This window comes from Anas acuta, chromosome 2 (genome assembly GCF_963932015.1).
Source record: "Anas acuta chromosome 2, bAnaAcu1.1, whole genome shotgun sequence".
Classification (NCBI taxonomy): Eukaryota; Metazoa; Chordata; class Aves; order Anseriformes; family Anatidae; genus Anas; species Anas acuta.
In genome coordinates this window covers 122,456,670-122,482,951 of record NC_088980.1, presented here as the reverse complement: position 1 = coordinate 122,482,951, position 26,282 = coordinate 122,456,670, and the positions used below count along the sequence as shown (strand labels likewise).

Here is a 26,282-nt window from a genome sequence, read left to right as displayed (position 1 = left end):
CACTACTCTTTTCAACCTCCTCCTCCTCCCAAAACGTCAGTGTCACTCCTGAGCCTATAAAATATCAAGACACAGCAACTACAGGTCCACACAACCCCAGGCACTGGCAACCTTCCCACTTGCCTGTTTTCGCTCCCTGTACCCAGCCATGAAGAGCTGGGTACAACAGAGCAGCTATGATGTGACTGGAAACCACATTTCAGAAATTTGGCCACACCAAACATTAATTTTGCTCCTCTATTTGTTGCTGGAAGGAAGCAGTCTGGAATCAGGTAAACCCAGTAAGGATTTTACCTGCCCATGGTGAGGCTTGGATGCCCATTCATTAGTGGAACTGATATACATGTAAAGAAACAGCAGCAAAAGATTTCGTTATGAATTTACCTGTTTTTGCCAGCTCATTTGGAATATCCTTAAGAAGACAAGGTCATAGAGGATTCTATAATTTTAATATATATATGTATATATATATATTCCATATTCATATCAAACCCTGACTTGAAAAATAACTGCTGGAGTGTGTGGGTCAAATTTTTCTCTTGTTATGACTGAAGTCATTGAGAATCCTCCCACCAAATTCAAGTGTCACTGCATGAAGCCTGCAGCCAACAGTTAAGTGTCCCTTTTATCACACCTGTATGAAGCCCTTCTTCTAAGTTTTTGCCCACCACGTGATGATTTATTATCGCAGAGCTGCTCATGTATGCTGAATGGTCAACTTATCTTTTGAGGAAACAGCACTGAAATATTTACTACCCACTTGTGCTTTTCCACATGCACGCACGTACTCTCCTCCTGTCACATATGTACAGGTAATATCTTTGTTAAATCAGACAGCTTGAGCCTGATGTCTGCAAATCAGGACAGTCTGATTTGGAGTGCTGCTAATGGGCTGGTTGTCACCCACTAGAGCAGGAGCAGGTGTGATGTGCAAATGCTTCACACACAGTCTCCTCAGCTCTGCTTCTTTAGTCTTTGACCCATGCAAAGTTCACACACATATGCAGAAGAAAGAATATTCAAATTCAGGTTATCCCAACTCTAACATTGTCATTTTAAGGGAAACAGCCTCTCATACCTTATGACATTAATCTCTGTAATCTCATCATGCTGCTGGTAGTCCAGCACAGAACTGGAATATGTTACCATCATGCTCTCCTTTAATCAAGTCACAAGGAGGAAACCCTCTGCAACACATCTGAACCCAGTAAATTGCACTGCTTACTGCTTGGCCACCAAGCACACTAGGAAGCACCAGGTATTTGCATGGTTTTGTGTACACAGGAAAAAGCTGTACACTCCAGTTGCAGCCACCAAGCTGCAAAAGGCAAAGCCAAGCTGCAGCTGCTTGGTGTACAAGTGATGTGCACAGGCTTTCAACAGGTGATGAGAATAATCTCATGCATGGGATCTGTCTGCTGCTAACACATGCAAACTTCTGATGGGCAGAGGCATCACAGCCTTTCTGACAGCTCCTGAGCGTGTGTGCAAGCAACTCAGGTTAGGTGCACTGGCAGCTAAGCACAAACAACTGCTGGCATGCTCCTCTGAAGCTGACAATCAGCCTGTCACATATTCCAATCATCCGTAAACCCAGGGGACCGGCCAAGACGACGATTTAGGCTGCTTCCATATTTCTCAGATTATTCTTTAGCATGCAGAGGAAAATTAAGTCAGGTTTTCCTCAACAACTGCTGCACGCCACAACCCTCTGGGGTGAGCGTGGTGGCACTGACCTTGGACGTCGCTGCAGTGGCATTACTTTCCTTACCGCTCCCCGGCGCGCTTTCCTCCACTGCTGCTGCTTCCGGGGCGTCTGCCTTCTTTGCACTTGTTTCCAGAGAAACGGGAGCCCCTACTTTCCCCAGCCCGCTCCCGGGGGTTGAGCTCGGGCTGCTTGCTTGCCGCGGCTGAGCCTTATACCAGCTAGGGTAAAACAAGGGGTCGACGGTTTCTGCCGCGGGTGGCACTGGACTGTCAGACTCTGCAGTCTGTTGAGAGCCACTTGGTGTCACAACCTCATCCTTAATCAGGACAGATAAAGAGAAGAAGAAGAAGCAGAGTGCACCGCGTTACCTTCCTGCCGTAGCCAACGTTTCTCTGCATGCCGTGTTTGTTATATCTCACTGCAAGGAATGTATTTGCCCTAATATGAGGTCCAAAAGAATCACAGTCAAAATGCACAGCAAAAGCAACTAACATTTGAATAACACAAAGAATATAAGTTACCAGAAGAATAAAACAGGAGGGCAGGATTAGCAGGGAAGGGGACCCTGACTGAGAAAGGAGTGGGCAAGCTGTTCCTTAGTCCATATTGTTGTATTTTTGGGGCCCATTTTAAAACCATTTCTAAGTCAGAAATAACTCTCTGGAAGTCATCTGAGGCACACAGTGTTAATAATGGGCATTGGAGGAGAAGGAGGCCCCGTGTTTCAAATATACTGTCCAGTGAAACTCCAGTAAAGGGACAGAGCTGCCTGCCAAATTACAGGTGTTTGATTAGTTACTGTATTTCATTCCATACACAGATAAAGACACAACCAGATCCCAAAACTATAAGAAATCCTGCATAAGAGCCTCATGAACTGTCACCAGCCATGAAGAACAGGTAAGATACCTTTGAATGGTGTTTTGGGTTGAGAGCAATGCATTTGCCAACAAAACTGTTGACATGAACAGTCAGATAAGGAGAATACAAAGACAGTGGACAGAAACGTTTGCCCACTAGCCTTGCTATCAATACACTGACCAATTTCAGTCACATTTTGCTGGGAAGAGGAGCAGTCGGATGAACTGCACCTCTCTACTTGCACCAAGCTCTCGGGCTCACTCGCATAATACCTGCTATCACAGCTGCATTTCTGCTTTGCCTTCCTCACACCAGAAGGCAAAAGGTGAGATACAGGTATCCCACACACTGCAACGCACATGCCACGGCGTAATGCACATCTGACCAAGTCATGATGGCATTTCACAGTTGCTGCAGCAGCATGCCATACCTTTTCCATTTTAGCCTTAGAAGTGAGGGACTTGACATTAGTGGTCAGGCTTTCTTAAGTCTAATTCTTGTTTGATTGTAAAAGTACATCTGTTATGCTACAGAAGTTTAGTTGAATCAGTGCAAATCTTCAGAAGACAAACTTTGGTTAAATCGATAAAACCTGACTTAAGAGCATCTTCACACAACTGGTGCAAACCCATGTATGCTCTTAAATCAAACCAAGAATCAATCTATAGTATTTATTTTCCCTCGTTTTATGTGGAAAGCTTGCAGTAGTCAACAATTCACCAGTTGCTCTCTTGTTTTCACACTGGCCTCTCCAAATACTACCAGAGCTGGTTTTAGCCACTCAGCAACTTCACTGGGCAAATTGCATAAGAGCAGAATCTGCTAAATTAGTTGTATCTATGGGCAGCTAAAGTAGCATATGATGTATATTTTTTTATATAGTCTTTTAGAATATAGCCTCATTCTAATCACATTCCTTAAAAAAAATGCTGGCCTAAATTATTCACACTCTGAATCTGCTTGCTGCCAGGTTGTAACGTTGATAGGCTAAAAGCAGTTCCCTTTTCTGCTTGGTGTGTGATATCCCTTCATCCACTTAGACGATAGCCCTAGGATGACCAGAGCAGAAGAAGGTAAGTGCCATTCCCGGTAAACAAGATTAGAGGTATGATCTAAAAACTGCTGGTGGAAAGCTCACTGAATCCACTGGGAATGCCAAATTCTCTTAGTATAAATATTTTAGCAACCATTTCATTTATAACAGTTAGTCTGAGTTAAAACACAGGACACAGCAAGCAGAACATCCATTATTATATGCTTAACTCCCAAATTGAATCTCTTTTATTTATATCTTATGTATCCCATATATATTCTGGTTTATAAAGCAAGGCAATTCTTTGCCCATCAAGCAATCTTTACGCAGGACCGGGTACAGTCATGTGCATCTGTGAAAGGGCAAGAAGCAGCTTTGCTCTCCAGTGCCTGGACTCTCTTAGCCTTGCTCCTGAGACACAGTGCCCACGGGCTGCAGGTGAGGGTTTTCTGGCTCTGCCAGACTGCTCAGCAGAGCTGGCAGTGCAGCGGGGCAGCGGGGGCAGTTACCTGGCCAGCTGGGGGGGCAGGCTGTGGTGCTGGGGCAGGTTCGGCTGGGGGCTCGCCTGCTGCACTCTGTGGTTCAGGGTCCTGCTGAGGTGGCTGTGATGCTCTCTCAGCCCCTTCCTCCTCTTCCTTCTCTTCTTCCTCCTCTTCCTCTCCCGATGACTCTGTGTGGACTTCGTCCAAATCTTCCCCATCCACCGTCTCCTCCTCTTCCTCTTCCACCTCCTCCTCTAAGGGGACAAGTATAAAAGGAGCACCAGGTGAAGATTACTACAGTCTTTGTGTAATGGAAAGGCCATTTACAGTTGCACAGCAAAGCTATTGATGATCCACCTCCCTGGCAGACGTGAGGAGCCTGCATGGGGCACAAGCAGGAGTATCAAAACAGGGAGGACACCAAACGCACATGCTTTAAAGTCTTAAGTTAGCCCTTCCCATGGGAGGGAGGGCAGAAAGGCCTGTTCTCCTCAGTTATCCTCATGAGGGATTTGCAGTACGGACCTGCATTCTTTCATGAGAGGATAACTGGTCTGGCACAATCTACCAGGCAAAAAGTATCTCTTGCAATTTTATTTGTTTTAAACACCACATAGGCCATACGGAATTTTACCAGGTCAGTGTTTTACCAGTTTACCAGTCCCTAAAACCAGACTGTCAGACTTGATCAAACCATAGGCTGTACATCCTACAACACATCCTGTTGTCAGTATTCGTGGTTGCTCCCTCATTTCCAGAAGGAACTCTCTAACAATGTGTTTTGTTTTGCATAATCATGGTATTCATCCAGACAAACATCGGATACTATTCAGAGCCATCCTGGTAGTTCAGAGAAATAAACCTAGATGGATGCATTAACCTACAAATTGACTGCACTTTTTGCACAGGCTGTGGTTCTGCCTGAGACTGTAGAAGGAATGCAGATCTGCAAATCAAATAACACTCTTGTAATGGAGAAATATGCCTGCAGGCAAACACTCTCCTACAAGCAGAGTGTTAAATCTCTGCTTCCACACCCCCTGCATGCAGAGGACCTCACTGACTGTAGCAGGACTGAAGTCCTGATTGCCAAGGCTTTACTAATGCCTTGTCCCCAGGAGGTGGGTGTCACATTCCCAGTCTCGTGGTAGGGTGCACGAGGTCATGGTCTTGGCAAGTGCATGCAGGTGGCAAGTGCACACAGCTGTGGCTGATCACAGGGACAAATCGGGCATGAGGCTGCGAGCAGGGACTGCCCCTCACAGCACAAATCCCTGCAAGTTCACGGCCCTGTGAGACAGCATCTGATCCTCTGCTGCTGACTGGTGCCATGGCTGGTGTCCCGCTATATGGACCCAAGTCCCAAGTAGAGCTAGTCCACGGGTCCCATCTTACAGACCAAGACCTGCAGCAGGCATGTAGGGTCTCTTGTAGGGACCAGCCACATGCTCTGAAGTTAGTGTGAGTTGTGGTGTGAGAGTAAGTGATAGGTGCCAGCAGAATGAGTCTCAGGCGTATGCATGAGACTTAACTGGGCTGACAGAGGTAAATGTGGATGTATTAGCAGAACCCTGAGCCAGCAAGAAAATCAGAGATATCCAGATGACCATTAGTAGAAGAGATGAGAACTCTCCTCTTTTAATAGGAGAGGCCTGCTTATTTGAAACATTCGCGTCCATTAATTTCTTGTGGCTTACCCTGTAAGGTAAAGCATAGATGAGCCTGGGTTTCAGGCTGCCTTGTCAAATGTAGGATTGCAACTTTGCTTAAGCACATAGACGTATTAAGCGTGTCATGATGTCACAACAAGTGACATCACAAAATGTTAAATATATGAAAGATGATGACAATTTTTGCTTACTTCTATAACTCTGTGATTTTGAATTTTGATCACATTTCTGATACATTTCTCTGTTAGTACAAAATAAAAGTGTATGTATTTTCTAAAGAAAGGAGTATTTTTAGTAGTAAATTTTCTGTTTCTTTAATGACTTCCTATAGCAGACAGGCCATACAATAACAGCATCTTTTAGGGGGAAAAAAGTACTTTATAGACTGAAATAAAAGCTTACTGTAGTGGTCCCTTCACATGAGGAAGCAGTAAAGATCATGCTCTTAGGAAAATCTTGAGGCAACATAATAGATAACATTAAGGATGTTGACAGGTTATGTGATTTTTAACTGATGGATATTTGGTTTTGATTATAATTGAAACAAAACGGTGTAATTAACCTTGGGATGGACAGAAATATCTGACTCAAGTTTTCCTGCTCTGTATCATCATGTAAATTACACACAATTGCTATGTAAGAAAGCAATTAAGGTGAAATAAATGACTTACCTCTGTCAAAATCAATTTCTCTTATTATCTTTTCTTCTCTACTGAGGTTCACAGTGAACTGGTTCATATTTTCATACCCATCCTCTATTTTTTCCATTTGAAATCCTTTAGATGCTTCAGTAATTCTAAAACAGAGAGATTGGTTGTTTGCATTTGCAGATAAATTTCCAATTTGTAATTCATTATAAAGATCAAATGTCATAAGTTTAAATACTTACTTTTGTAGCAATGTTTTGGCATTCTGTGAAAACAAAAAGGAAATAATGGACTTCTTAAATGGTTCCATTTTCTGAGAGACTTTATGCATTGAGATTTAGTTCTTACACTGGCTGCTTCTAAGTGCACTACTATGGATCTCATAAATGATAACCACAACATCTACAACTGAGATCAGATTTGAATAGTGATTAGTATACAGCTGAGTAATCCTCTTAGTTCACTGAAGATTTTTTAAATTAAAATCTGAATATGACAGCAAATACCAACAATTTATACAAAAATGAAACAGAGATATTTATACTCCTTTTCTTTTTGTATGTGTTTTTGGTGAAAAGCAATTGTTCTGTTACCACCTCTAGTCACAATAACTATATCCATGACAGTCCATGACAACATACTTCTGGAGTCACAAAATTTTATTTGTCTGGAAAGAACTCTTCAACAGCAATTCTTTGATGACTTTTTTTGTTTTGTTTTTGTTTTTGCTTTCTGTTTAAGAAAGATCTTTTCAATCTGTAATACAGAGAAACTGTAACATTGCAGGACAGAAATTCTACACCAGTAAGTTTAGTGAACAGGCTGCTAACGGTTTCTAATCAGCTATTCTAAGTTTATAGTATGAAAACAAAAAAAAGTTTTGAGGTAAAGGCATAAAAATGTGACTTAGAACATCCATATTTAATCCTGGAAAGTTAATCACCCTGTCAATATGCAAACGAAAATGCTGTAAATCACAGAAGTACACATATATGTATGTTTTAGTGGTGGGACAATAAGAATATGTAGGAAAATAATAACATTTATGCTTTCTCTTGGGGAAACTCAAAATCGTTCTCAGTTTTAATATTATTCACAATACGCCTAGTCATTTGCCTGTGTTGATGCAAGTTTTCAAAGAATGAGTTTGTCTGAATTCTGAATGCTCCTAAAATTGAAAAATGCTTAAATTGTATTTCAGCAAACCCACTGCTCTACTTCTGCTTCTACTTATAGACTTTGTACCTGCAAAAACACAGCCATTTCTGGTTCTTCCATGAACTGGATTCCTGATTCCACCAGCTTTGACACGGCTTCCAAATGATCCGCATACTTCTTCATCAAGGAGCGGACATGTTCCAGTTTCTCCTCTTGGGTTCTAGTGATTATTTGTGTCATCTCATTTTTTCTTTCTTCCAGTACAGAATAGAGATAATCAAATTTTTCACACAGCTGTTCTTTCTGTCGTCTGCAGCATTCCTGTGAATCATTTGGTTTATGTTAAACATGTTATGTTCTTAAAAGAGTTTCTATTTTTACAGTTACTTGGAAGCATTTTCATCAAAGAAATTCCTCTTTCTGAGCAGTGCAAAGGATTCTGAATGACCCCAGAGACTTTTATAATTTTCAAAGTTCAAGCTATTGGAACAAAAGTTTTAAAACTGTTCTCAAACTCTGGATTTCAAACCACTGAAAGCCCCCAAACAGGTTATTGTATAACTTGTCAGCCTTCTAAAAAAACTGTAAAAGGTATTTATGATGTCTGTAGTGATACTTCAAAGCCTGCAGAAAAAGTAAAAAACATCACCATAGTAGCAGCTGGGTTCATTTGCACGAACAGAACGTTTTTGAAAGGAGAGATCATCTCAAAGCAGTTCTGGAGAATTTTCTTTTTCTACCTGGAACTTTCTTGCTTAGGCTTGATTTTTACATAAGCCCTTTTAGACTCTGTTTTGACAGCAGGTGTCCATTATATTCCATTTACTGTGCACTGAATGAGGTAGAGGTACCACGGAGAAAATGGTGTGCGACAAAAGCACAAAGACAAGGAGGAGGAGCCAGGTCCCAACCCTACCTTCAAGCATTGATTTTCACATCATTTTCCAAGACACTTTTACTGTCCTTCTACCCAGACAACACAGCGTATTTCACCAAGTAAGGAAGGTGGGTTTGATGACTGCTTCATTGTACACTCTCTAAGAAGAACACACTGCACTTGCAAGGGAGGATTTACGGGGAGGAAAGTGGAGACAGGTTATCAGTAATGTCTGAGGCCTACCAAGAAGAAGCACTTGACTCATCTCAGTGCCCTGGGGCATGTAGATGGGCATATCCTTATTGTGGTTATATCTGGTTGTGGATGGGGGTGGTTGTTTTAATCTCTTTCTCGGGAACTGAGGCTGAATCAATTCCTCTTCTTCATCCCTCGAGGCATAAAGCTGAGGTCCTGGCAGCACAGGGTTATTAACAACCCCACAGTACTTTTGGAAGTGGTATTATTCACATATTTGACCACTTTTTTTTCTTGAGTTTCAGCCAGAGCTCTTTCCTAAGAGCTGGAGATGGTCTGCTCTGTATTGTTCAAAGGAGAAGGCCTTTCAAAGATGGATATATGGCCAAATATCACAGCCTGGGTTGCACGATGAGGAGCACATACAGATCTTGTATTGGCTCAAGTATCTACCTCTGCTTCCCAATGAGGAAGAGTAGGCAAAACAGGAACTCCTAATTTAAAACTCATGGTGGGTTCAGTCATGACCTGTCCTCCTAGCGGTCCTTGGCATTTTAGAGAAATTCCTCTCATGAGTGAATTATAGGGTGGGGATAAGGAATTTTTGAACCACGTGAGACACAATTTCTGGGTGTCATTCTATTGTTCAGACCTCAGATAACCTTCCTCTCCTCTTTCACTCCTTTCCTCACTTTATCCCTCTGTATCCTGCACTTTCTCTTGCTGCACACTCCATTTTAGTCTACAATGACCTCCTCTGAAATGTCACTCAGATCACTTTTTAAACAGCCTAAATTTCAGGACAGGTGTGTGCTATTTGCAACATTTGATATCGGACAAGTATTAGGGGAAGAAGAGACACAGAGTGATATCAGGGTGCCCTGAGAAGTTCTTCCCAATCTCTAACCTCTAATACATAATATCTCCTGCCAGCAGATATTACAGAGTTGTGAACTTCAAGTGGGAGAGTACAAAGCTGGTTCTTAACTGCAAATGCTGAAATATTTCTGAGTACTATCTTTTCTGTATAAAATGTACCCTTACTAAGCCTCTGTGTGATAGAATTATCCTAATCAGATTCTGAGTAATAAAAAAGGTTAATAAATACATGACTTTCCGTTCTAAAAAAAAACTTAGCTTTTTTTTTTTTTTTTTTTTTAAGCACAACTACAAGAGAAAGAAAGAACATGAGTTTCACTGCTTGTTCTGAAGTATCTGTGTTGCCTGTCTATGCTATTAGCATTTGAAAAAGACACTGTATTTTTTCCTTCATTATCTGACTCTTGTTTTTACAGAACTAAACTTTTTCAATATTTACTATTTTATGTTCTTCTGTTTTATCTTGTTTGTGTTCAGCATAATATGTGGACTTGGTAAAGCTTTCAAACAGCTAAAAAGCTATATTAGTATTAATCAGGTGTTTTTGTTTGTTTGTTTCTTCTCTTTTTTTAGTCTTGGATAGGAGCAATAGCTAAATATAGAACTGTAGGCTATTGCATACTCCAGCTAAAAGAAAAATGATCATGTATTTTCTGCTGGAGCAGACACTTATTGTTCTCCTCAAAGCATTAAGTAAAGAGAGAAGAGACAATCCTGGATTATGAGCATTACTTCCACGTGTGCACATTTCTCAGCTCCAGATGTAGCTTTTCATCTTCAAGGACAAACTGATGTCAATTCAGACAAAGCTGTTGTATGGTAGGAAATGTGATTTGCTTGAAACGTAACATGGAAGTGCCAAGGTAAGCTCTAAGATCTATTTTCTGCAATCTCTGACTTTAAAGGTGAAAAGCCTGTTAAACATCTGAAGGTAAAATGGCTGTACTTTCTCTGGGCTTCGAGTTTAAAGGTTAGGCTTTAAACTGAGTGGATGACTCTGAGGAAGCTAGTTTCAGAAGCTGTTGTATTTTTTAAGTATTTTTAGCACAGTGTTTTCTCCATACTTCAGATGATGTTTGAAGTTTTGTTTCTATATCAGCTAGTTCAACTTAAATGAGCATAAGCTCTTACTTTTGTATCATTTAAATTTCTGCAGTTAACCTACTTGAAAGGCTTGTTTCTGTCTGCAAAGTCCTGATAGCAGCCAATTTCATCCTTGCAATATGAAGGCTTCCTGACTACAAAGTTCTGACTCTGCTGCTAACACTCTCTCATTTATTTGGGCTAATGGTTTTATGTTCTTTGAACCAAACTCGGACATTTTCTGCTCTTTCTTGCTCTGAGGAAATAGGAACCTTCATTAATTGTGTACGTAGATAGTGGAATCAATTTTTGCTCCCATTTAGAATCTATACATCTTGGATTATCTTCTTTTTCACTGCAGTTTCCCTTTTCTGCTCCAGCTCTGAAGGGTCAATAGAATTCTAATTGGGCTGAGAGGGATGCGACTTCTTCACTAGATGCTTCATCAAACTCTGATCATAAAATCAATTCATATGAGCTGCTTTCAGCCTATTACTCTGTGATGCTCAAATTGGTCAGAACTGAAATTTATATTTGCTTTGTTGGTGCAAACCTCTTGGAGGAAATGAAAGCCACTTCTGCTATTGAATGACACAAAACCAATTCCAGCTTTGTCAGAGAAAGACCTTTACCTGAAAATCCAAACTCACAGTAAGAACCCAAACTTGACCCACACATGAGCAACACAACAGGATTCCTTAAAGGACAATATGAGTATATTAAAAAACTACTGCACAGGAGGCAAAGTAAACAATGAAAGAGTTAATTGACATACTTGGGAGCTAAGCTGAGGCTACCCTGTGTCTGAGACTGAGGTTCTCCTCAGAATCAGTCAAGACTAATACTGGTCTTCTACAGTTCTAGCACTTGAGCTGAGATGTTAAATGAACTAAGAGTTGATGGCATTTCTGCTTTTATCTTCAGTTACAACCTATGCAACTAAGAATGCTGAACAAGACATGTTGACATGGATTATTTTACTCTTTGTCATCAGTCAAAGTGGTCAGTAGTCAGTGGTCAGTGCCAGAGGCAGGGTGCTGAGCAGGATATACCCTTTGGATGAGGTACTACAGCTAGTCCTACAAAAACACACAGATTTGGCAGAACAATGTGGGAATCCATTTGGGTAAGGTGAGATGTAGTGTAGAATGATCATTACCACCAAAAGTTTAAAAGATGCAACTCCACTCTGACATAACTGCACAGGAAAGCGTGCTACTTACCTCAACCGTCTTGCAGGTCTCCTCCAGCTGTGTGACTATCCCTTGCACTCTGTCATTGCTCCCCACCAGCACTGCGATGCCGTCACTCAGCTCGGACTGGTCAGGAAAGGGAGAGGACGTGAGAGGGTGTCAGACACTTGGGGGGCACTGGCAGCCAGCCACCCACCATCCCACCTCTGAGTGGCCCATCTAACAGTGGGGAGCAGGGGGATGAATAAGCCATACCAGGGTATTAGCTGCTCTTTTCACCAGAACCATGGAAGATTGAAGCATTACCTGCTCACAAGTTGCCTGCTAGTATTTTGACATTTGTTTCCTCTCCCAAAACACTAAAAAGGGGGAGAAAAGGGTGGAGACAGAGTCATTGGCACACAGGAAACAGGTGAACACTCTCTCAGGGACCAGACCAGTGGGAACATGGAGGGCCCTTCTCTGTGATAGAAGGGAAAAAACATACAGGGAGGAAGGAGCTGGAGATGTTGAGGCAGGGACCTCTACATGGAGGAAAAATGAAACACCCTGACATGAATGGGAGATGTCCTTAGAAGAGGAAAGTCAGAGAAGATACTCCACAGGGAACTTGGTGAGGGTGCAGAGGAGGGCAAGGAGCCCTTAGCATACTGATGGAGTCATCTGTCCACAGAGACATCCGTGTCTGTGGCCTCTACAGCTTTGTAGAGGATCCTTTGAAGCATGCATCCCACAGGCTATGGGTTAGACATCCATTCTTGGGCATGAAAGCCCCTTTCCACAGGCACACTGGGGAGGAAACCACTGCTTGCAAGTCTACATGAAAAGGGAGTGATTGAGGGCATGGATTTAGTCCAAGAAACTTCTCCCTATTCTCTCTCCTTTTTTGATCAAAAAGGATGCTTGTAACTACTTTTATAAACTGACTTCTCATTTGTAGTTTTCACACACAAGCATCTGTGTGACAAAGTTGGAGGCTGGGATTGCAAACTTGTCCTGTCTGATTGCTAGGCCCACCGGGGCCCTCCAGAAAAATGAGCTGTTTATCTCATGAGGATAACCCAGTGAGTCAGGTTTTAAATTAATACTGTATTAAAAATAAACAAGTCTTTTACTGGTGACAGCAAGGGCAGAGGATGTTAGGTACATCCTGTGCTGCCAACTATTGAATATTCCTGCATTTACTTGCAGGAGGTTTTTCACTTAAAATTTCTTAAAAATGGGATGCTTAAAGGCAAAAGTGCCTGATAGATAACTTTTTGATTTGTAACGGCCTGTTCTCTTTTTATCATGTTCTGTTCTGTAAATCCTGCTTATTTTTGTGATCTAAAAGCACTGAAAAAATAGATTAGGAACCTCAAAAGGGAGATCCTCACCTTCACATCAAATCTTGGTCTAAAGTGTTTACTTATTATCCTAACAAAAACTGAGACACTGTAATATCTTTCTGTGTGATTTCTCATAAATTTATATCTCTGTGTTCCAAAACAGTTTCAACAGATTTGTGTGAGCCCTTCATTCCCATACAGAAATGGAGAATGTACTCCAAGAGCCCTTTGGAAACTCACAGGAAGCTCATGGGAATACTTTCCTGTTAATGGTCCTTCCAGTTGCTGGGAGGACTATGAGATACAAAAAAATATTTACCTTCTGTCTCTGGTAAACGTTTGTGAGAGGAGCAACCTGACAGTCTTTGTGGGCACCAAAGACTTTGCACAAGGAGCAGGTGGGCATTTCACAGTTCAAACAGTAGATATTAATTCTCTCATCTTCATGCTCTTCACACATTGGCTGGTCACATTTCCTTTCAGGCCTGCAAAAGAAAATAAGTTTAAAATAATCTTGGTCTCATAAATTTCTGATGACAGTACTCAGAGTATCAACATGAAACGGTACAATCATACGGCAGTGTCCGAGGTTGAGCTGAATACTCACTGTAGATTTAAACCTGTCACACAGGCTGACTAAATAGACAGAAGTACCATTTAATATTCTGACACGAAAGGATGTGATGAGAATATAGAAACATGATTTCATTCTGTGATTCCAACTGGGAGTGTGACTGAACCCTCACTCATGTTTAAAAATGTAAATAACCTCACCAAGATTGGTCTGAGACTACCTGTGTACTGTAATTAGCATGTTGTCCATCATCGGCCTGAAATAGGAGACATATGCAATTCCTTTAGGGTTCATCATGCAAAATGTTGGGTGATTGGCCTTGATGCAGCAAAGCTTCTATGTAAATTTGAAGTAAGAGTTGTAGGTATCAATGGGCCTTCATGCCTCTAACTCTGTGATCTCTGCTGATGTGCCAAGGTCCAGGTCAAGCCTGTTGATATCAAACTGGACCAAGTCCTTGTGGCCTTTACACCATGCCAGCAAACAAAATAAGGTCTCACACAAACTAATTTTAGCTGTGTGGCACGTGTCTAGCTGGTTGGACTTGGTGACCCTGAAGGTCTTTTCCAACCCAGATGATTCTGTGACTCTATAGCTTGTACAGTGTCAAGCTTTTAAAGAGCAGCTCATTTGATTTTACCAGCCGCCAAGGGTATGGCTACACAAGAAGTGTGTAACCTCACCTGTGCTAAGCCAGGATCTATCATTAGCCTCACTAGCCCAGTCCTGATTTCTTTTCACCAAAATGATTCACACATTAGTCAACCCCTGCCATTTGAGGAACCAATTTAGTTGTAAATTCCTTTAATGAGCCATCTAACTGACATGCCCAGTGTAGGTGAAAGCTCTGGTCCTGTCTGTATGGGCAGAATGATGATTTTCTGAGCCTGTGCTCCACGCTTAGCACCCTAAGAACATCTGTGACAAGCACATGAGCATGTGATATGGCACTAGAGCATAGGGGTAGTGGAGTGTGCCTGGGGGTTTCAGCCTCCAAAGGCTGCCACTCCTACTGTGGTGTGTGCAATCTTTCCAGTATAATTCATTATACACTTATGCTACCTTCTGGAGGGAGAACTATGACTTACCTGTAGCAAGTGAAATAACAACAACATAGAAATATGTTGTCGTCATTGGACAGAAAATATTTCCCCAAACTATAGAATTTAATGGCATTAAATGGAAACTTTTTTTTTTTTTTTAAACCATTCTATAGAGCTCCATAGCAAGGAGGCAATGAGTCATTCATTCTATCACAATTGTAAAACATTCTGTAAAGATCATTATTCTATATTGTACTACAGTAGAACTTTCCATACAGTTTGGCAGAGTGGAAATTTTTTAATGACAAAGTACGGGTTTTCTCTTCCGACCTTAAAAAAGAGGAATGGAATGTGATCAATTAAATGCATGTAAAAAAGATTGAGCAACAAAGAAAATGTTTCATGCCTTTTTTTTTTTTTTCCCAAATTCAAGAAGGCACTAGAATTAAAAGTGTTTATAAGGAAAACCTGTGATCTTCAATATAGCATGCTTTACAAAAATAAAACCAGAAGAACATTTCTGGAGGAAGCCTGTATTATTTGGGTCAGATCTCCAGCATACATTTACACAAGGCCCTCGATGTGTCAAACTGAGCACCATTTCAAGGCCAGCCAAAAGAGGTGTGTCCCCACTGTGAAGGATGCTTTATGTTGTTTGCAGCTGACTGCTAACAGCCCCTGCTATGTTATGGTGCACCAGTGGGTGGGCCCACCTGCCGGGGTAATAACAGACAATGAATATCAAAGTGATTAATTAAGCCTGAAATAGCTGCTCTTCCTGAAAATATTTACAAGACCAGAAACTACGAGAATGTTATTTGACACTGGAGCTGTGCCACTAACATGAAAGACACACAGCACAGGGCAAAAAGGCGATGGTGTCGAGCAAGTTCAGCCAGAAGTAGCCAACCTTCAAAGGTGCCGCAAGGAGCTGGAGGAAACCTGGCAGAACTCCCTGAACTAGCAGGGCCCTGAAGACAGTGACAGAAGACCAGAAGTAAACAGATTTACGGTCTCCTTCCTAGGCTTTGCTAAAGGAGAGATATTTTGCAGAACATTCCCCGACTTCAGAGAAGATCCTCTAGGTTTACATTGGTGTAGCAAATGCTGAAACACAGCTCCTACATGTAAAACAGTGGCTGCTCCTAAGTGGAAGATTAGAGAGTAGCCAGTAGGACAACAACAACATGGCTTTACTAGGAGAAAAGATTCATCACAGATGTGGTTGTGACCAAAGGATGGACAGGCAGCTGAAATACCCTAATAGTGATTCTGTGATTCTTTGTTTCTGCTCTTTGAGATACTCAGCCTGAACTTGACTACTACAGGCTTATTATTTTGCATTAAAATTGGATATGGACCTTAATGTGCAGTGTTGTGCATGCTTTATGGAGAGGAGGCCTCCTGGCACTGGTGAGGCCACATCTGGAGTGCTGTGCCAAGTGCTGGGATCCCCAGTACACGAGAGAGTCCAACAAAGGGTCATGAAGACAACCAAGGGACTGTAGCATCTCTCCTGTGAGGAAGGGCTGAGAGAGAGAACAAGGCATAGAGAATGGAGCCAGGCTCTGCTCAGTGGTGCCCAGGGGCAGGACAAGAGGCAGTGGGCACAAACCAGAACAGAGGAAAATCCACAGAAAAACCTTTTTTACTGTGGGGGTAACCAAATACAGGGAAAGGTTTCTTAGAGAGGTTGTGGTGCCTCTGTCCTTGGAGACCTTCAAAAGTCGTCTGGACATGGTCCTGGGCAACTTGCTCAGGGTGGCCCTGCTTGAGCAGGGCTTTGGACCAGATGGCCTCCAGAGGTCCCTTCCAGCCTCAATCATTCCACGATTCTGTAATTCAGTGAAGAATTTCAAAGCTGCTGGGTTCATGAAGGAACACATTTTATTTAAGGAAATAGGAGGACCTTAGCAAAATTGATATTAATATATTGATATGTAGAAGTGGATTTATGTAGATTCATATCAAATGAAATTTAGGACCTCATATTCCCATTGTTCTTTCACAAAAGAGTAAATTTGTCTAAGCTTGACAGGGAACTGCCTACCTTGTATACACCACACTATTATGTGTATTAACATATTGTGCCAGGTCTGACCTAAATGGCACAGATTTTTAACAATTCCACTCCTGTTGCTTACATCCTCTAATGTCCTTGGTTACGTGGGTAAAAGAGTTGCAGGAATGGGTTCTATGACACAAAACAGAGGGGTGAATTGTTCAATTAGCAGTCATGTTGTACACAGTATTTATACAAATACAAAAAGATCTCTGTTGAAATCCTGAACCCAACTTTGATAGTGATTTTACTGAGGAAACCTTTACCTGCATTTGACCCCACTCACAGTAAAAAAGGGTTTTCAGTGTTTTCTGTGGAATTTCCTGTGTTCCTGTTTGTGCCCATTGCCTCTTGTCCTGTCCCTGGGCACCACTGAGCAGAGCCTGGCTCCGTTCTCTTTGCACCCTCCCTTCAGGTACCCATACACATAGATGAGATCCTCCCTGAGCCTTCTCTTCTCCAGGCTGAACAGTCCCAGCTCTCTCAGCCTTTCCTCACAGGAGAGATGCTGCAGACCCTTAGTCATCTTCATGGCCCTTTGCTGGACTTATTCCGGTATCTCTCTTGAACTGGAAAACACTTGTCCCATCATCTGAGTCATTAATGAAGATAGTAAACTGCATTGTGCCCCAGTATCAACTTCTACCTACACCACTAATGACTGGCCACCACCTGACCTTGTGCTGCTCATCACAACCAGTTGAGTCTGGCAGTTCAGCCAGTTTTCAGTCCACCTCTCTGTCTGCCATCCCCTCTCAACATTACTTCATCAGTTTGTCAATGAGGATATTATGAGAGGCAGAGCTGACAGTCTAGTTAAACAACATCCACTGTTCTCCTTTTGTTCACCAAGTTAGTCATCTTGTTGTAAAAGGCCATCAGGGAGGTCAAGCACCATTTCCCCTTCATGCTGACTACTTCCAATCACCACCTTGTTTTTTATGTTTGGATATGAGTTCTAGGAGAGCTTGCTCCAATACTTTTCCAGGGATTGATATAAGGCTGACCAGCCTGTAGTTGTCACAGTGTGACATCTGCTTTCCTACAGTCCTTGGGAACCTATAACTATTACCATGACTTTTCAAAGATTACCGAGAGTGGTTTTGCAATTGTATTGGCCAGCTTGCACACCACTCATGTGTGCATCCCATCGGGATGTCAAATGTAAAAAAATGTTTCCCAACCTCATCCTCCCCCACTGAAGGTAAGTCTTTGTTGTAGACTCTCCCACTGGTCTCAGGGACCTGGGATTCCTGAAGGCCAATCTTACCATTAAGGACAGAGATGGAGAAGGCACTGAGTACCTTGGCCTCTCCTGTGTCCTATTTAGCAGTGGACCCACATTTTCCCCAGGCTTCCTCTTGCTGCTGATGTACTTGTAGAAGCTCTTCTTACCCTTCACATCTCTCACTACATTAAGCGCCAGGTGGGTTTTGGCTTTCCTAACTCCATCTCTACAAGCTTGGAAAATATCTCAAAATATTCCTGGGTCATCCACCTGTCTTTATTATTTTTTTTTTATTATTTTTTTAGTTTTATCAGGAGCTCTTTGTTAATCCATGCAGGTCTCCTGCCACCATTGCTTGAGTGCTTGCACATGGCAATGAACCACTGGAGGCTGGATGAAGATTGAAGGAGACTGTCCTTGAAAATCAACCACAGTGATGGACTCCCCCAAAAGAAGTAAACAGTTCATCAATACTCGAGGCAGAAGTGGGGCTTGAAAAATGAGAAAACCAAAAAAAAAAAGGCTTTGGGATTCCTGCAGTTCCATACATACATACCACCATTGTGAATGCCCGACCCAAGAAAACCTTTGGCATAGGTAAGGCCCATGGGGCCTTGGAGAAGGAGACTTCCTCCTCCATGGGGACTTGGAGAATATCCAGGTGATCTCTCTCCTCATTTCTCGTGCTGTGCAGTCTGTGGGGCTCCTCCTGCCGCACTGGTTTGTGACACAGACCCCTACCAGGGCCCACCACTCTGGTCTCCCTGGTCCAGCCATCTGAGAGCCCAGGCATCCCCGCAGCCCATCCTGGAGAGCCACAACCTCCCTTGGGAGCTCGGGATGCGACCACTGAGGTGTCAGGTCGTGGAGGTGCTGGGTACCCTGCCACCATGGTCGCAGAGCCCGCGCACACTGCTCTCAGCATGGAGCCTGGTCCCTGCTGCACGTGCTGCTCCATCCACGCACAGGGCTGCAGGGCCAGCCCTCACCTAGTAGGTGTAAGGGAGAAGGGGCACTCGACCCTCGCTGAGCAGGATTCAGCTGGAACAAAGCCCAGAAGCACCCTTTGATCAGGAATAGCTGGCTGAACTCGTTAGAGGCTGCCAGAGCGTGTGAGAAGTCCCAGCTTCCTGCAGCTACCCTTTTCTGGCAGCAGCAGGCCCCCTGATGCTCCTCAGAAAGTTTGGGTAATCAGTGGCCCACAGGCTTTCAAACATCGGTGTAATATTTTAGTCAACTCTATTTCTACCCGGTTCGGCACTTTGCCCTCCTTTAAAGCTTTGCAGGAGCCACATCCTGCTTGAATATTTTTTTTCCTTGTGTTGCTAATAGGTTCTAAATTGGGCAACAGGCTCCACTGTCATCGGCTGGAGTTTGATGAGCAATGTGATAGAAGATAAAAAAAATGATGTGATTGTTATTAATAAGAAGGGCTGCATGTGAGGGCTTGGGCAGAGCTTCCCAACCCCATGGCAGCTTCTGCCCCAGCTTTCATTTTTGAAAGAACAATGCCTTAATTCAAATAGAAACTCAAATTAGAAAACCATATTTCTGAAATAAATTATTTTTGTCTAAGCAGGAAACAAAGCTTGCTCCTTATCTGGATTTCCCTCACTCTCCTCAGCTCATGAAAAAAGCATCTGGGGGCTGGCATTGATCTGGCATTCATTTACGGTGAATTATATCCACAGGAAGACCTGAGGGGAAGAGGTTCCCCTCTGGAAGTCACAGGAGCTACTGTCTTGAAGGACTGTCTTGGGAACACTCAAGGATGCAAAGACGACATCTCACCCTTCCTATGTACCTCTGCCAAACCCAGCCCTCCATTTGAAGGAGACTGGTACAAAAAGGAAGGAGGGGAGACTTGATTTTCCTTGACTTTCTTGTTTCAGCAGGACAGCACAGGGTAAGGCAGTGGCAAATCTTGCTCACACACCATAGGAGCCCGAGGAACGTTAGGCAGAGGGAGATAAGCAGCTGAAGCCTACAAAGTGCCAAATAGTTTAGATAATGCTGTTATGCACTGCCGCTGCTACGTAACCCTGATAATTATTTTAAATCTAAGGACATGCATGAAGGTTAAATAAACACCTGAACAGATTAAACAAACGAACATTTTGGATAGATAGCTAAGCAAATATATGTTCATATTTATATTATTTCTATTCTCCCTTTTATTCTCCATGTCGCATAGTACTTTACTAGAATTAAAAAAATATATATACTAAATCTCTTATGTTTCTGTTTAACTGAATTTTGTTCAATTTGCCCATGAACTACATGACAAAAAGCAGCTGCATTTCCATATTTTTAAAGTTAAATACAACTATGAGTAGAAAAAAATAAAGAAAAAATAAAAAAGACATGAGGCCACACATGTCCAGCTAATTTGGTTGAGAGCAAAGTCTACCACCATAGCTCTGCTGATTCATTTCCTCCGAGACTTTCCTGACTCAAATAATATTTAGATATCAATGACACACACGAGGGTAGCTGACCTTCCCTGGACTCGGAGTGCTAAGGGCAGCAGAAAGGACAATTTTAAGCCAACTTCGTGCTCTCCAGTGTTTTGGAGCTCAAAGCTATGCCCAGCTACGACAGTCCCTGAAGGAATTCAAACAGCCAAGAATAGCCAAAGCCACTGCTGGGCTCCAAAATGTCCTGTCTGCTGGTAACTGACCTCCTCTGCTGGAGGAGGGTAGAAGTGTCCTGAGCTGGGGTTCAGTGGTTGTGTCCACCTGCTCCCCCAGTATCGCCTCTGTTACCCGTGCAAAGCCCAGCCTCTTGTGGGAGCAGGATGGGATGACTATCAGGGAGCATGGCTAGGATTACACCTTCCTTCAGGTGTACAAAACACCTTGCCATACAAAACTGCCCCAATGGATGCACGCTGGTGACAACAGGCTGCATCTCTGGGTCACAGCTGCTTGGTTGATGGCCTGGGACCAAGCTTAGCTTCCCTCTTACTACGTTCCCCAGGGTGGTAGCATATGTCCGACCCATCCCAGAGCAAGAGAGAGAGAAGAATGCAATATTGTTCTACTGCTGGATCTGTTACACACCCATTACAGGCAATTAACATTAGGAGCAATCTTACTTTTTAGGATTAACCCGTTCCTCTGCACTGGGATCCTGATTCTTGGACACAACCACATAGCACTCATATATATTGTTTGTTTTTTCCTTCACTTTTACAGAATCCTGAATAAGGCTTGATTTCATCCCAAGTGTTCACATTCCAAGCTGACAGGAGTGGAGATTTTTTACTGAGTTTTGATTTGATCTTATGATGCAGGGCATCCTCTCTGTGCAATTGACCTATCTCCTTGTTTGTTCTGTCTGTCCCTCAGGATTTTCTAACAAGATTTGAAATTCCTTTCCTTTCTTTAGCATGAGAACATACAGGATAAAGAGAAAGATGTTCTTTTGAACAGTTTATAAAATGAGCAACATGAACCTAGCTACTTTTCCCTTATCCATATGAATACCCACTTTGACTTCAAGGTCTTTGCTTGCGCAGGCAAGTGTTGCTCATGTGAATAAGTATGGCACATTCATCTTCTCTAAGTGGTAGTGAGGAAACTCAGCATTTATTTGGATACTGTTTTCTGAGCTCAATAAGTGAGAGCTGACATCACTGTATAGCAAGCAGGCAGGCATGCACAGCAGCACAATCCCTTCTGTATTTCCAAGAGAGAAAATAACTAAATAAACCTCACTTCTGACAAATAGAAAGGCCAGAAGGACACCAGAATCACCTAAGCAGTGTCTGCTTTTGTGACAGATCTTCTATGTAGGGTACAAATTCACTGCTTACCTTGTGGACTCCTGCTTGTATATGTCGATGATGTTCTCCACCAGCAGGTTCCTCTGCAGCCCGTACACCCCGTGCCGGTCGAGGACCACTTCATGCCTGCATGAGGGGCAGCGAAACCGGCCTCCCGAAGCCACAGTCGTGCCTCCCCTGGTAGGCAGGTAGGGGTTCGAGGCCTGTTCTTGCCAAGTAGCACAAGAAAAGGTGAGTAAGGCCATGCACACCTTCACCAAAATGTGTTTGGACAACGAGACATTGTTCTTGGAGCACACGGAGGCTGTTTCATGATGGACCAGAGCCCACTGAAATCAAGGCCATGTCCCTCTCTCCCCTCTTCTTCCCTACTAGCCCAAGGAGCTCTGGGTCAAGCCATTCAATACTTAAAAAATTACTGGGAGAAGCAGCTGAAGTTGTTCAGATCAGGACCATGGTGCTGCAGTGACCTGTGCTAGAGATAGCACAGCTCTTCCAAAAGTGCCAGGCGTAAACCCCGTGTGTAACAAACTATTTGTAAGTATGCCCGAGGTGAGGGCAGCTGCACAGAGGAGCCCGGGACAACACATAAAGACTGCAAGATGTGGGGCTGGCTCCTTGGCTCTTGAGTGCTGCCACCTCCCTGCAGCTCACAGGGAGCAATTCAGGCTGGTGCAAGCTCAGCCCTAGCCCCGAGGAAACTGAGTCCTGGGGACATTTCCCCAGCTCACCTTCTGCTTTAAAACATTCCCCCCCAGTCTTACCAACTACTAAAATCAACCAACTCGACCGTGTGATATTCGGCTTTCCCATTCATTCAGTGAGTGCTGCTTGTTCCTGCAGAAGCCAGAAAGCAGAAGCTTTCCACAGCCGTGAACCTACCTGGAAAATGTCGCTGGCACACTTCCTACACAGGTTGTGCTGGCAGGGCAGGATGACCACCGGCTTGGTGAACATCTCCAAACAGATGGGGCAAATCAGCTGCTTCTCCAGGTTATCCATGGTCTGCTGCTCTTTGGAGAAGGACTTGTAGTTCAGGGAGGTGCTCATCCCTAGCTTTTCCAGGGGCATACGCTCAGGATCAGGGCGTCGCAGCTCGGTTTCCGGGTTAATTTCCCTTGAAATAAATCCAAGGCTCCGCCGCGATCAGAGGCTCGCTGGGCTGTGTTCACTGGAGGACATTGTTTAAACGGGGGGCCGAGGGGAGCCGGGGCTGTTTTTAGCAGCGCGGCGTCACGAGATGCCATTCAGCCGTGCCCATATAAGCGCGTGAGAGGAGGACAGGCTGGGACAGGTGACGGCTCCCGGGGGGCCGGGGGGGCAGCCGCAAGGCCCTGGCTCTCCTCACTCACACATGGCAGCCTTCACCCCCCCCCGGGAGGAGGCCGAGCGATAAGCAAGCGCCATCTGCTCCCCGCTTATCGCAGGCACTCAGTCCAGCGATAGGATGAACACTGAGGAGGCCATGTGGAAGCTGCAGTTTGGGCCTCAGGTTTCGGCAGGCTCCAGGAGCTGGCCTGCCCAAGGTGTGGAGCACATGAAGTCCCCTGAGAAGGCAATAAAAGCAATGGCTGCTCTCGGACTCGGTTAATTCGGGGTGTAAACCTGTCACCACCTTGAAAACCAGCTTAAAAAAATTGCCTGCCTATATCTGCACTTAACGTCCAGCACGATTTTTTTTAGGAGCTCTAACATCAGAATCTAACAGGACTGTTCAACACATTAATTCCACAGCAGCTTTGACATGCCCCAAAAAACATTATTTGAACTTCCCGATGGGAACGAGTCAGAAGAAATACAGTATGAAAAGCGTTAATTTGCACTGCTAGAGAATATGTACTAATTGTACAGTCTCTCTCTCTCTCTCTGCACAGTTTAATTCAAATACATTTTAGTTTTGGGCACTGCTGTGTTTGTGTCTGTTTATTAGACACTGATATCCCTCTCAGCTTGGCACTTGCTCTGGAGTTATTTTTAAAATGACAATTTCCCAGATAATCTGTGGCATGTGATGCCTGATCTTAAGGGAAAGCCATCTGTGCTTCTACTTGCCAATAATTTATCACACAACTGTACAAGTAATAAATATCTTGTCCTCAATTTAAGCCAAAGTCCCCACATGTACTGTATAAAATCACTTTGCAACTGTACTGTATGTGGAATCAGTATATTGTCTGCTCTTTTAATCAATAACTTTAATACTTTGTCCACTGAGTGTCTTGTGGAAAACTCTCATGTTTATGTTGACTCCTAACCCTGTAGTGCTTGGATATGACACATGTTATATACAGCAGCTGAATGAATCTCCTGCATGTCCTGGGGCAGACCCCAACTCCCTTGATCTGTATGCCACACCAGTCTGCAACCTGGGCAGTTCAGGAACACAGAAAAGTGAGGGTTTTCATTGATTTCCACATGAAAATGATTCGTATTCTCTACATGCAATGACAATGAATCACATTAAATTCAGTGTATTACTGATTAGTTTTTATTTTCAAGGCCTTGCATAATTTCTAAGCATTTGGGTGAAACCCTGTACCCATTTGCAGCCCACCAAGCCAGAATTTCACCTACGTAAAAATACAAATTTGCCAGCAGTCACTTAAAAACAAGTAGCTTTTGCTGAAATCTTGGTTCGATGAGAAATGTGTAGCAGTTTAGTTGAACTGGTTTGAAGTCACACCTTTGGTTCAGCTCCCTGATGTAGACAAGCCCTTGGGAGCTGCATGGGGAAAGCTGCGCTGGCAGCTGAGCGGCGGACAGCTGGGGCTTTTGGCAGGGGTGGAGGGGAGTCATTCCTGGCAGCAGCAAGGCGATATTTCTCTTCTCTCCCTCCCCACTGCGGCCAGGTCAGAGGTGACTTTGGTGTCTGGAGGAATCTGAAGGCCTCATGCTGCCCCTGCCTCAGCTGCCCCTTGCACATCAAAACCTGCGTGAATAAGGAGCTTTGTGCTGGGTGAGGAAGGCTTTCCTCGCACGGCGAGGCAGATGCTTCCACCCGCCAGTACAGTGAAATTCTGTGAGGAAAAGCTGAAGGTTAGAAATGCCACTGTGTAGAAACATCTGCATACAGCAATGTGTGTAGCAGGGGGCATTGAAAACACAGAAAAACCCAGGGGCACTTAGGTCAATGAACTAAGGCACCTCTGAAGGTGCAATGTGTACCTGGGACGTAATTCTAGGAAAACTATACTTACCTGTGATGACCCACAAAAGTCTTCATTTAACCGGCTAGAAGTGGCATCTGAAGCATCTGCAGAGGACATCTGATGGCCTCTGCACCCACCAGCCCTGATGGCTCTCTCCCTTGAAGGAGCCACCAAACCAAGCCATCTCTCAACGGAGCAACATGGGGCAAGGGGATCTGCCTTAGCTCTGCACCTGCACAGGCTCTGGATATCCAGAAACTCTGGATACCTGCCAGCCATCACAAAGGTTGCAAGGGTGTTTTTTTTTATTGCATCTTTTTTACAGCATAGCTTGCCTGGGAGTGTCACCTGGCTTTGCTGACACAACCAGAAAACTAGCTCCTAGAGCTATGCTGCTTTCTAGACATCACTTCTAACTCCCCTATTTTTGCAGTGCATCACAGCTTGCGGTCTGTGGACTGAGGGCCAGGAGAGCCTGGAAGGCTGGCTGCAAAGCAGTGGGTTTAGGAAAGGGATTTGAAGGCGGAAGGAGAGGTTGAGTGATGTCCAGGTTCAGGTTTCAATACCATAATGACATCCCTGGGCTTTGCATTCAGAGAATTCCCCTTTGCAACCTCTTATCTTGTACCAGCGGCGTGAAGCTCTCATCTGTCAGTCACAGGAAATCTGCCCTATTGCTCTCTTGCCTGACTGGAAAACAAAGGGAAAAGTGTGTTTTCACTGCAGGGTAACTCCCACGTGCCTTACCTTGCCATAAAACTCTGCAAGCACCAGGCTCCCTGCCTGGGTGAGGATGAGGCTGGTGAGGATGAGGGGTGCTCTCCACCCATCTCACCTCCATCTGTGCCCATTTACCCCACAGTCAGCAACCCCTTAGCAGTGGATGGTGAACACCAGCATTCCCACCTACAGCAGGCACATTGCAGAAACTCAAATTTCACTTATATTTGCAACAAGGTATTAAGCATGTGAGCTAGCTATAAGATGAAGCCCTCCTACCTATGTAAATGCAAACTGAAAACAGTATCTTGTATTTCACGATTTTATTGTCATCACTAAACATCCCTCAATAAATACTAAACCCACCCTTTGATGTACAGGACTCAATGCTGCAATAGAGAGCCTTTGCAACAGGGACAGGAGCTTTCAAAAACAGCTGCCTCTTGAGATGGACATTTTTCAATTCAACATATACATTCATCTTTGTGTACATTATACATAATGATAGGCAATATGCCTATATGCAATATGACCTTCTAGACACAATCTGGGAGATGGTTTCAGGTGTCCAGGGAAAGACGGGCCTGCACAGGAGGTAATGACAT

At 43.7% G+C, this 26,282-nt stretch overlaps 1 protein-coding gene across 5 annotated transcripts in view; it reads right to left on the bottom strand.

Annotated features, from left to right (window-relative positions):
* TRIM55 (tripartite motif containing 55) overlaps positions 1 to 23,039 on the bottom strand; it is a 40,582-nt gene extending 17,543 nt beyond the window's left edge. Inside the window, exons 1-9 of one of the 5 annotated variants that reach the window (XM_068671994.1) lie at positions 22,691 to 23,039; positions 21,839 to 22,011; positions 13,434 to 13,599; positions 11,817 to 11,912; positions 7,647 to 7,880; positions 6,644 to 6,666; positions 6,426 to 6,550; positions 4,112 to 4,338; positions 1,737 to 2,024 (exon numbers count right to left, since the gene is read on the bottom strand). In XM_068671994.1, coding sequence (XP_068528095.1) covers positions 1,737 to 2,024; positions 4,112 to 4,338; positions 6,426 to 6,550; positions 6,644 to 6,666; positions 7,647 to 7,880; positions 11,817 to 11,912; positions 13,434 to 13,599; positions 21,839 to 22,011; positions 22,691 to 22,879 — 1,521 coding nt within the window. In that variant the 5' untranslated portion in view covers positions 22,880 to 23,039. The remainder of the gene's footprint in view (positions 1 to 1,736; positions 2,025 to 4,111; positions 4,339 to 6,425; positions 6,551 to 6,643; positions 6,667 to 7,646; positions 7,881 to 11,816; positions 11,913 to 13,433; positions 13,600 to 21,838; positions 22,012 to 22,690) is intronic. The other 4 variants (XM_068671993.1, XM_068671995.1, XM_068671992.1 and 1 more) reach the window with 4 other exon arrangements.
* Positions 23,040 to 26,282: the final 3,243 nt, after the last annotated feature.